The sequence below is a fragment of the Chrysoperla carnea genome, chromosome X, assembly GCF_905475395.1.
Source record: "Chrysoperla carnea chromosome X, inChrCarn1.1, whole genome shotgun sequence".
Lineage (NCBI taxonomy): Eukaryota > Metazoa > Arthropoda > Insecta > Neuroptera > Chrysopidae > Chrysoperla > Chrysoperla carnea.
The window spans coordinates 13,888,718-13,901,047 of record NC_058342.1 but is presented as its reverse complement, the minus strand read 5'-3'; the positions used below and the strand labels follow the sequence as shown (position 1 = coordinate 13,901,047).

The 12,330-nt window shown below is 30.3% G+C and overlaps 1 protein-coding gene across 1 annotated transcript; it reads left to right on the top strand.

The window, feature by feature from the left end:
* Positions 1–6,327: 6,327 nt before the first annotated feature.
* LOC123302372 (ATP-dependent DNA helicase PIF1-like) lies at positions 6,328–7,481 on the top strand. Its single transcript, XM_044885283.1, has one exon. It carries the CDS (start codon positions 6,462–6,464, stop codon positions 7,479–7,481), a length of 1,020 nt encoding a protein of 339 aa, XP_044741218.1. The 5' UTR covers positions 6,328–6,461.
* Positions 7,482–12,330: the final 4,849 nt, after the last annotated feature.

The window sequence follows — 12,330 nt, the reverse complement described above, 5'->3', positions numbered from 1 at the left end:
GTTACGATGTAACCGTTCATAGTGTGAAACAGTCTTTATATTCAATCATCTTCTGGTATGCATCTGCCTTCATATATTTACTTTATAGTTAAATGTCAAAAATGCTAGGGTTTTTTGTTTTTAAATAATTATGGTGGCAGAGAATTTCATTACATGGTAAAAAAAAATATATAAGGCTGCCTCTTATTATTTGGGTCGTCTCCAAGAACGGATCAAAAATTTTATCTTGAGGATTGAATATGGTTAAAGAGGCTTCAGGCCGCATGGTTGATTACCGGCGACCATAATGGATAATTTTTATACAATATAATCTAACGTACGGTAAACAGAAAACATTTTTAAAAGGTAATGTGAATATTTTCCTTTATCTGTTTGATTTTACTTGCATAAATTAATTTTCTATATTTTTTTTAATAATTTTAAGTCATTACATAACCCTTGATCCAAGGATGAAACGAACGAATATTTTTGTATAGATTTTGTCGTAAAACGACGTCTAAATTTTATATAGTTTCAAAAAACGTAACACGTTTATACAAAACATTTTGTACCATGTATCGGGTGTTATTTGTCGCGGTAAGGATTCTTAGGATGTTGAAATTATCATCCAAGTAGTATTAAAATAATATTATTAGTAGATTTTCTATTTCTTTAGTATTACAATAATGTAGTGTCGTTCTAACTAATATTTAAGTCGAGGTTCTCCTAATTCAATACGTGTGTAAAAATATAATTTATAGTAAGTTTTTTCTGAGCATGCATATTACTAACTAATATAATTTATTTCGTATACGCCAGTATTGTAGTCGAAATTTAAGTACATTTAAACGTGTTTAGTTTTTATGATTTATTCGGGTGACATGCCCCATTTTATAATTTAAATCAACGTAGGTTTAAATATGTTCAGTTGAATTTGTAGCTTCCTAGATAGTATCTAAGTTTGTTAATATTTCATTTAACCCCACGCTATCGTTTAATAAAATGATGGGTTATAGATTTAAAGTCAATTGTTTAAATTTGTTAGTATTTTGTTAAAGTTTACATTACCGTTATGGTAAACATAACTTATAGATTTAAAGATATTAGTCGAAGTTTGTTAAAATAATTTGTTAAAATTCATGTTATAGCGGCAACATAAATTGTTATAGGATTTGAACGTTGTTGTTTAAAGTTTGTTAAAGTTTTGTTCTGATACACGTTTTAGTCGCTAAAAATAAATTGTTTATCGATATCGAGTATAGTGTTATCAATTACATTCTCTTTCAGACGTTGCCTTAGTTGCTTTTTTTATTACGCTGATGCATAGGGGTTCCTTTGCTAGGAATTAGATCTGGGATAAATCCTCTGGAATTGGATTGGGTTTTAGTTACTCAATCCCCACTGGGGCCCACCTTAACATCTGGCACCCGCTTCTAATGCCAATCCATATCTCGAAGTTAATTAATTATTATTTATTTTTGACAAATACTCAACATTTTTTTTTTTTTATAAATGCCAAACGATCTAATTCATATTTTGGTAAATTAATTTTATATTCACAAATGTTCTTAAATCCGTCGAAAACTTCTGGTTTATTTTCGTTGGAGAAGGTACATCTTTGGAAGATAGTTTTCTAGTTTCGGATTCTTTAATAATTTTGATTTCTCGAATTTCATCCTTTTGATAATGATGAAGATTGTTAAATATCATACCATCTGATATATCTCCTTTTTTTTATGCAACATTTGGTAGCAGAGAAAAATATGCATCAGTTTGAGCAACGTCGTCTCGTATAAGATTTTTATTATTTGCCATATATATATATATATATATATATATATATATATATATATATATATATATATTTTGTTTATTTTCTAATTTACCTAATGCTTTGTTTTTTATGAGGTACATTGGTAACATTGTTGGAGAATATTACTTGTAAAATCAAGAATTCGTTAGAGGAGTCAATAAGATATAGTCAAGATGCCGGAATCAGCAAATGTTAGTATCGATGGTGAATCACGGAGATCTGTAACGGCAGCAACATTATTAGTGGTTACTCAAAAGTTGGACAGGCTAGTGGATTGCGTAAACTAGCTGACAGAAAACGTATCACAACAAACCAGCAACGTTTCTAAGATGAGTATTAAACATAATTGTTCTTCTTACCTCGAAAATTCTTTAATTCGCGACTTATCTACTCGGGTTCCAATATTAAATATCCTTATTTCGACTTCCATAGTAGATTTTTGTATTGAAGTCGAGGATTTAATAACCTTAAATATTCTTAAACAAGATATGATCTTAAAGTTTCTAACCTCAAAAATGTCGCCTGACTCTAGACAATTATGGGCTTCATTTATCATACAGGATTTGTCGTGGGTCGTTATTAGGCAAAGACTTTTGGCATTGTTATCCTCATCTGAGCTTCACCAATTAGTGGACAAAAATATTCGTAGAAAACAGAGTTCAAATGAAAAGTTTTTCACCTTCGCTTCCGATATTCGGAGGTATGCAAAGATACTGTGTCCTAAGTTTAGTCCCATTGAAGTTATTGAGATTATATTTTCGCATTTAAATCATTCAACCTTTGACCTTCTAAAGCTGTACCCTCAACCAAGTAGCTATGATGAATTAGAGAAACTCTGCGTTAAGGTTGAAGAAATTCAATCTCGCGTTAGAGATTTGTCTCAAAATTCTGAGCAATCAATTTTAAGTCCGTCCGTCTCTAATCCGTTAGGTCAAGCCCAGTTTGAAGTGAAGGGGTGCCAAAGGTGGAAAGCTTTATTACGGTCGATCTCAGATTCGTCTGCTTTACATACCAAATCGGCTATGTGCAGCCCACATGGGTGCACCCTTACAAGTTTAAATTCATATACGTCTCCGAACAGAAATTCGGTTGTTGACGGAAACGCCCCACAGGCTATGTGTAGCTTTGAATGCTGCACCTTAAGGGGACATAATTGCCCAAATAGGGTTCCGAACATGGTTTCGACCCATACGTCGAACATAAGTTCGTAACATTTTTACAATATTATGATGACTTAATCATCTATAGTTCATCCTTGGATCAACATTTATATCAAATCGATAGGGTTTTATTAAGATTTAATGAATTAAACCGTTCGTCGACAAGACAATTTTGTGAGTGACGCTCTGTCACGTTTATTTGATGTTAATGATAAGAATGTTAAAGAGGAAAGTATTTCAGAGTCTGACCCAGTGGCTTTATTAAATACGTTGGTTCATTCTACCCCCCAAGGGTATTTATCAGTACGCGAAGCTCAAAGGCTTTCAGAATATTGTAGTTCCGTTTACGCTGACATAAAGTCAGGCAAAAATGTTAAAAACTTCTTTATTCGCGATGGTTTACTTTGTCGTTTCGTCGGAAAAAATCGTAACAAAAGAATTGTGTTACCACATACCATGTTGAGTTTTGTTCTGGAAAATTTTCACTCTACTATGCACCATGGAACGTTAAAAACGTTTCGTGATATTGCAAAACGATTCTGGGCTCCTGAATTATTTAAAACTGTAAAAACTTTTGTGAGTGAGTGTAGAGTATGTGCGTCTTCAAAATCGTCGAACTCAAATAGTGCTCCAAATCTGGCTTTAATACCTCCAAATGAAGTGTGGTCCCATTTGTATATAGATTATATTGGTCCCCTAATTACATCTACTGATTCTTCCCGTTATATTTTAGTGATTGTTGACGGATTTTCCAAATATGTTGTCGCAAAAGCTACCCGCAGATCAACGGCGGAAGTGACTACAAAAGTATTAAGAGAAATTTTCTTACAATATGGTTTTCCAAAGTTATTGACATAAGACAACGGATCGGCTTTTAGATCACAGAAGCTTGCAGATTTTATAATGGCTCATGGAGTAAAAGCAATTTTTACATCAAATTACAACCCGAAAAGCAACCTCAGTGAACGTAATAACCAAAATATCAAAACAAATTTGACCGCCATTATGAAACAATATGGTCTACAACATAAGATGTGGAGCAATATGCTTCCATACGTCGTATACAATTATAACAGATCGTTTCATGAAACGATTAAATCTACACCAGCGGTTGTATTTTTTGGCAGAAAATTATATACTTCTCTGGATCTCACACTTAATATTGATTTGTGTGAAGAAAAGCCGGACTTAAGTTTTGTAAGCAAAAATCTTAAAGAGTATTTTATCAAACAATCTAAACCAACCTTAGAATACGCATCAAAGTTTCGAATAAACCAAACTGTCATGCTAAATAATCAAGCATTGACATCAACAACTGAACGGGATAAGAAATTCATGGATAAATACAGTGGTCCTTATAAAATCGTTAGATTCACAACACCAGTTTCTGTGGAACTTCAAGAAATCGGCTCGGAAAATGTTAAGAAAACACATATTAACTTCATTAAGCCCTACGGAAGTGGTAGCTAATAAATATTTGATATTTTACTAAGTAAGCTCCTTCAGAGACATAGTCAGTTAATTTTCTTTACCTAATAAGTTTAAAAATAAGTTTTTTTTTTGTTTTGATTCACGATGCAAGCAAGAACAAGCAAATGCAGGGGAAAAAGAGGAATATATACAAAAAAAAAAAATTTTTGTGTCTCTCAAAAAAATTTTTTTTTTTTTAGGCCGCTTGGGATGTTACGATGTAACCGCTCATAGTGCGAAACAGTCTTTATATTCAATCATCTTCTGGTATGCATCTGCTTTCATATATTTACTTTATAGTTAAATGTCAAAAATGCTAGGGTTTTTTGTTTTTAAATAATTATGGTGGCAGAGAATTTCATTACATGGTAAAAAAAATATATAAGGCTGCCTCTTATTATTTGGGTCGTCTCCAAGAACGGATCAAAAATTTTATCTTGAGGATTGAATATGGTTAAATAGGCTTCAGGCCGCATGGTTGATTACCGGCGACCATAATGGATAATTTTTATACAATATAATCTAACGTACGGTAAACAGAAAACCATTTTTAAAAGGTAATGTGAATATTTTCCCTTATCTGTTTGATTTTGCTTGCATAAATTAATTTTCTAACTCATGCTATGTCGAGGTAATATTCTTTTTAAATAATTTTGAGTCATTACATAACCCTTGATCCAAGGATGAAACTAACGAACATTTTTATATAGATTTTGTCGTAAAACGGCGTCTAAATTTTATACAGTTTCAAAAAACGTAACACGTTTATACAAAACATTTTGTACCATGTATCGGGTGTTATTTGTCGCGGTAAGGATTCGTAGGATGTTGAAATTATCATCCAAGTAGTATTAAAATAATATTATTAGTAGATTTTCTATTTCTTTACTATTACAATAATGTAGTGTCGTTCGAACTAATATTTAAGTCGAGGTTCTCCTAATTCAATACGTGTGTAAAAATATAATTTATAGTAAGTTTTTTCTGAGCATGCATATTGCTAACTAATATAATTTATTTCGTATACGCCAGTGTTGTAGTCGAAATTTAAGTACATTTAAACGTGTTTAGTTTTTATGATTTATTCGGGTGACATGCCCCATTTTAATTTAAATCAACGTAGGTTTAAATGGGTAATTCTCATCAAATTTCGAAATTTGATTCCCGAGCCATTAGTGCCGAGTGATATGCATTAACTACATAAGTCTTTTTTTTATTTGAATGTACGCTGTCTATACCGCTATTATTTATAAAGAAAACGTCTTTCCTCTAAAGAAAAAAAAGATCCTTTGTTACCGTGCAAATCATTCCCTCACCTTGTAACTTAGTTCAAAACTATTACTAAAATGCCTTTTTATCTGAAATATATCAATATTCTTAAAATAAAATTATGCAAATATATTAGATAGATGTTTGTTATTGTCTATAAAAGCTTCCATCTTACAACAACGAATTTATAAAAACAATAATTCGATTTTAAATATGTCCCGCCAAATAAAATCATTCCCTCATCCTATTACGAATATTCGATTTCTGAACGTGTCAAATGATATTTAGGAACGCAACCTTAAGTTTTTAGTACCTGGCAACACTCTCAAATGATTCAAGATGGCGATTTCTTCTTAACTGCAGGTGAGTTCGTGTAAAAAAATATTTTGTGAAAAATTGTTAAAAGTTAAATTTATGACGATCATTACCTCACGTTATATGAATGTATTAAGCATTTTAATATCCATAATTAAAATTTGTTGGTTTTATGCGTTTTTGGGAGTAAAATACATATTCGAAATGTAGCAAGCAAATTGAGGTTATGTGTCGGTTTTTTTGTAGCTTAAGTTAAAATTCGTCATTCCCTCACAGTCATTCCCTCCCTGCATTTAGGAGTGAGGGAATGACGGCCGTGTGAGGGAATGATTTATCCAGTATTTTGCGGTTTTTTTAGATTTTTTATTTAATTCTTGCAACTTGTATTTCACGGTATACGGACTGCGCATTCAGCACTTAAGTTACCTTTGAATGTTCATACAAATCCCGAAGCAATGTGTAACATAAAGAAGAATTCCGGCATGGCTGAAGTTTTGAGAAAATGCAAAATTATTATTTGGGATGAATGTACAATGGCCCACAAGCATTCGCTTGAAGCTCTCGACAGGTCCCTGAAGGATATCAAAGATAATACTAGGCTTTTCGGTGGTGCTCTACTGCTACTGTCTGGTGATTTCAGGCAAACATTGCCAGTAATTCCACGTGCGACATATGCAGACGAAGTAAACGCATGTTTGAAGGCATCTTATCTATGGCGGAGTGTCAGTAAATTGAGCCTTACTATCAATATGCGCGTTCAACTACAAAATGATCCATTAGCGTCAGGATTCTCTGAACAATTGTTAGACATTGGCAACGGTAAAATTCAACTGTATGAAGATACCCAATTTATTAAATTTCCAGAGAACTTTTGCAACATGGTGGCTACCAAAGATGAATTAATAAATAGTATCTTTCCAGATTTAAGATATAACTATACTAATCATGAATGGCTACGAGAGCGAGCTATTTTAGCTGCAAAAAATTTAGATGTAGACGCCATCAATTTTAAAATACAACAGTCATTGCCTGGTAATGAAATTACATTTAAATCAATTGACACCGTTGTTGATCCTGACGAAGTGGTCAACTATCCAGTAGAATTTTTGAATTCTTTAGATTTACATGGAATGCCACCACATAATTTGCGACTAAAGATTGGCTCACCTATAATTTTGCTTCGTAATTTAAATGCCCCGATATTGTGTAATGGCACGCGATTAGTTATAAAAAAAATCATGGGCAACATTATTGAAGCGAATATTTTATCTGGAAAATTCCAAGGTGAAATTGTACTTTTACCGCGGATCCCAATGATTCCTTCAGATTCACCTATACCATTTAAACGCTTACAATTTCCGATCCGTTTGGCATATGCTATGACTATAAATAAGTCACAAGGTCAAACGATGACATTTTGTGGCTTAGATTTAGAAAATCCGTGTTTTTCTCACGGCCAATTGTACGTTGCGTGAAGTAATAACTTTTCAATAATAATTTTCATCAAAGCGGTCCAGATTGTTTCAGCTAATTAAAAAAAGACGTGTGTACAGGACAACGTCTGTCGGGTCCGCTATCATATTCAAAGTACCATGTAGAAAACACATAAAAATTAAATAGTATTTCTAATTTACTGTCGTAGTAAACATGATTTATTTTTTCAATTTCTATAATATATAAAATAATAAATTATAAATTTAATAATATTTATTTTATAAATTAAAATATATTTAATTTTTTTATTAACAATTATTAATAAACATAGTTTAATATTAATTATTTCAATCATACAAAACAATAATATTTTTAAGGTAAACTTAAAAAGTATATATTTTTAGTTTTTATTTAATATCGATTTATTATAAATTATTAGTATATAATTAATTAAAAAATTTAATATATAAATATATATATTATAGTATAAGATTTCATTTTTAGAAAAACTTTTTTTGTCAATAATGAAAACGTATTATTATGAAATGTGTTAATCGAACATTGACAAAATATATTTCATTAGAAAATACTTTTATTTATGCATTAATATCAATAATTAACTATTAGATTAATTTTTTCATAATTATATAAAGAAATTTTACACTGATATAAGTATTTATACATTATAATATTTATTTTAAATATAAAAAAAATTTATGACAAAATATATTATTAGAGTATTTGTTGAGAGTAATATAAGATTATTTTAAATAAGAATTAATTTATATAATTATTAAAATATTATTAATTTTATGTTATGTAATTTTAATAAAAATAAATAATAATAAGAAATATACAAATTTTTTAACAATTTAAATTTTATATGATCTAAATAATTTTGTTAAGTACGATATGAGATATCATTGTGAGCTTCGTTAAGAAACTTTGTAATATAAAAAAATAAAAATAATAATAATAAATAATAATAATAATAATAATAATATTAAATATATAAATAAATAAAATAAATTTTATATATATTTTTAGTTCATTCTGTGTATAAATCAAAGGATACCGAATAATTGGTAACGGATGCGATATATAGTATCGAGTATAAAAACATCATATATAAATTTATCTTGTTATTCAAATGTTTTGTTACTGAACTTATGTATTTAGAAAATATATAATATTATTTATATAATTGACATAAAATCTTACAAATTGAAATTTTATTAATATGTATCAAAAGAAGAGAGTAACGTATTGATATAATATCAAAGGATACTGATTATTTAATAACGAATACGTCATATATTGTTTGTGTAACGAAGTTCACTTGGTCATCTAGTTTAAAATATCATTTTCAATAGAAAGTTTATATGCTTTTTAATAATAAAATATTTATTGAAAGTATAACAAATGCTATTGCAAATTCTTTATTTTCTTTGATTGAGGCGAAATGTTTTATTAGTTATAAATTCGATAATCTCCTATCGATACTTGTTACTCTTAACTTGTATATATAAAAAATATAGTAGTATATTATTTTATAATAAAATTTATCAAAAATTCAGTAAGTTATTGTAAAATAAAATAGATAATATACAAATTATAATTTATTATTGCAGATATAATACAAAAAAAAAAATATTCGGTAATGTATGTTATAAACAAAATAATTTGTTGTAAACAAATTATATAATATGTTATATTTATTAACAAATTTATTTACTCTTATATAAATAAAATTAGCGGCTTCCCAAAAAGGAAAGCCTGTTGAAATATATCGGATGTATTAAATATTCTTTAATAAATTTACTAAATATTTTAAGTAAATTATTATATTTTCTTAACCTCCAAAACCATACAAAGTACGACCTTGTCGTTTTAATGCATATACAACATCCATAGCTGTAACTGTTTTACGTTTTGCGTGTTCAGTATATGTCACAGCATTTATATTTATTTATCTTATTATTTTCTATGACGTTTTGCACCCCCTCACAGTGTTTCGTTTAAATGGAGCTAGCGGGACAAAATTCATAACTCAATTTCAAAAAAAATTATAAGAACATTATGTTAACAACCCTTTGTAGGTACCAAATTCGAAAATACCATTGGGCTAAACATCCCTTTCAAGTAGGTGTATGTGTTCAAAGTGCAGTGATAACAAAGGTAGTGTTGCATTTGCAAATCAGTTGAATTTTTTTCACACTTTCGATAGCATATCTGAAAATTGGTGGTATAGTGGAAAGTGATTTTCGTGATGGATCATTTAGTTGAAGGTATGTACTCTATTTTTATGTTTTTTTAAAAATTAAATCACTCACATTTTTCGTGTACCATGGCTTAGACTAATATCATAGAAATACTTAATATTTTTTGCGAAATTTAAACTTTAAAGGGTTGCAACTTTTTGTATCCAAATGTATCCAGCTAGATTTTTCTGTATATTATACTTCAAACATTTAAGAAAATATTCATATATATTTTAAGGCCCGAAAAGGCCCGCAAGTAAAAATATGTTCCTTTTTTCAGAGCGAGTCATAACTATGACGAAATCGGATTTTTTCGAAGAATGGCTAAAATACGACAAAAGTGAAAGAATTTATCGCATTTTTGATGTTTTATGTAATAAACATAGCCTGAATGAAATGTCTGATGTAATGCGAAATTTAAACTTTAAAGGGTTGCAACTTTTTGTATCCAAATGTATCCAGCTAGATTTTTCTGTATATTATACTTCAAACATTTAAGAAAATATTCATATATATTTTAAGGCCCGAAAAGGCCCGCAAGTAAAAATATGTTCCTTTTTTCAGAGCGAGTCATAACTATGACGAAATCGGATTTTTTCGAAGAATGGCTAAAATACGACAAAAGTGAAAGAATTTATCGCATTTTTGATGTTTTATGTAATAAACATAGCCTGAATGAAATGTCTGATGAATTTACAAGAAAACTCAAGATAAAAATCTCAAGTTTTTCCGCGAAATTTAGTGAAAAGTGGGCATCATCAAAATGCAATAGGGAAATATTTTTAATGAAACATAAAAACTGGTTGGATGGGTGCGGTATGGAATTAACTGTATGTGTAAACCAGCCGTGCCCTCCAACGTCTTCAGCGTTCAGCGTCAACGACCTCAGGAGATCAAAATACAGGTCGACCAAAAAAGTCATTTGATGACTTATCAATGAAAACAAAAAGACGAAGAGTAGTAGATCTGTTTGAAACTCGATCTGCAAATGAGTTAATTACATCAGCAGAATTAGGCTCCAGAAAAGAAGGGCCATCGAAGTATTGCTCAGCAAATCAAAAAAGTCGATAAAATCTCAAAAAATAATATGTGCCCTGAGGAAAGTAGACTGTTGACTCCGGACGAAGCGTTAGTATATTACGTAAACTTCCAAGTCTACTAGAGACGCGTACAAAAAAAACCGAGAAGTGGGCAACGAAAGCAGGACATCAAGAGTATTCATCATTCTACAGTTTATGCAAGTCCAAAGCTTCTTGTTGTCCTTCTGACGAACACATTTCTATAACAGAATCTCAATCTGAAATTAAACTTCAGAAGATTTTGAATAAAGCGGCTGAACATTTAGTTGTAGCTCTGTCGGAAGTTATCAGAGGTGTGTTACCTCGTTTATCCTACACTTTGATAAGTAAATGGGGCTCTGATGGTAGTTCGGGGCACAGTATATATAAGCAGAGATTCGAGAAGAGCAACGCCACAGGCGAATTCTTATAAACAGTACAGAAGTCGTTAAATCTTGTCTTCTTCCAATTGGGCAGCTATCCGAGGAAGCCCAGGAAGCAAGAAATATAAAGATTGTCGTAGATTCCGTGAGAAACACACCAGAAAGAGGTCACGTGCTGCTACTAATACAGATCTTGTGAGAATGCTTCTGATTACTTTCGATCCTGTAATAAACACATTTAGAGAGAGTTACCACGGAAGAATTATGCTTCTTTGCCAGTGGAGATTCTGCAGTTAATTGTCCCACCTTCGAAATCCACGTCATTAGTACGCGAAATTAATGGGGAGGATTATTTGTTGTCCTGCTTTACAGAATGGGATAGTAATGACGAAGAATCTGATGACGACTATTAACTTTACATTTTTCTTGATTAACTTTTTTTAATATATATTTTTTTTATTTTTAATGTAGTATTATATATTTTTTTAATATAGTATATGTTACTCGTTTTAAGGTTTATATTTCTAGCAACTAACCTACATATTTTTAAGTTTTTTTATATTTCTAAATAATTTCTTAGTACTTTAGCTTATTTATTTTATTCTTACCATATTTTAGTTAATTTAATATATAAAAATTTGAAAAAATATTGAAATCGAATCAAATATAGTTTTTGACAATTCATATGTTTCCTTTGTTTTTTAATGTTAAAATCTACCTGAAGGAAGCATAAATGATAAATTCTACCTAAAGTAGGTAGTAAGTAAGGTACGTATGTAGGTATATACCGCTAATTACAACGTCTTTACCTACATTTCACCACGGGAATGGTGATGAAACGTGCAAAATTGTGATATCAATACCGATCTACGGTCTACATACATTAATGTGCGCAAATTATGTTTTTTCTCTCTTAAAATAGCACAATATACCTGAAAAATACATAATCAGTCAAAATAAGTCAGAAAATAATTTTGTCCCGCTAGCTTGCATTAGACGAAACACTGTGCCCCTTTTCCAAGACCCTTTCCACCTTTTCCTTTGCCAGTCATTTTAATAAAATTTTATTTACAATATTTTAACGAACGGATAACACGTGTGTTAACCTCACAAGTATTGTAATGTATGTGAGCGCCGGTACAATTGTGCCTTTTTATATAAAGCATTAAAGATTTTTTAAGCCACGCC

What these genes read in the sequence shown, in the direction of transcription:
- LOC123302372 (XM_044885283.1), top strand. Translation starts at nt 6,462, where the DNA reads ATGTGTAACATAAAGAAGAATTCCGGCATGGCTGAAGTTTTGAGAAAA.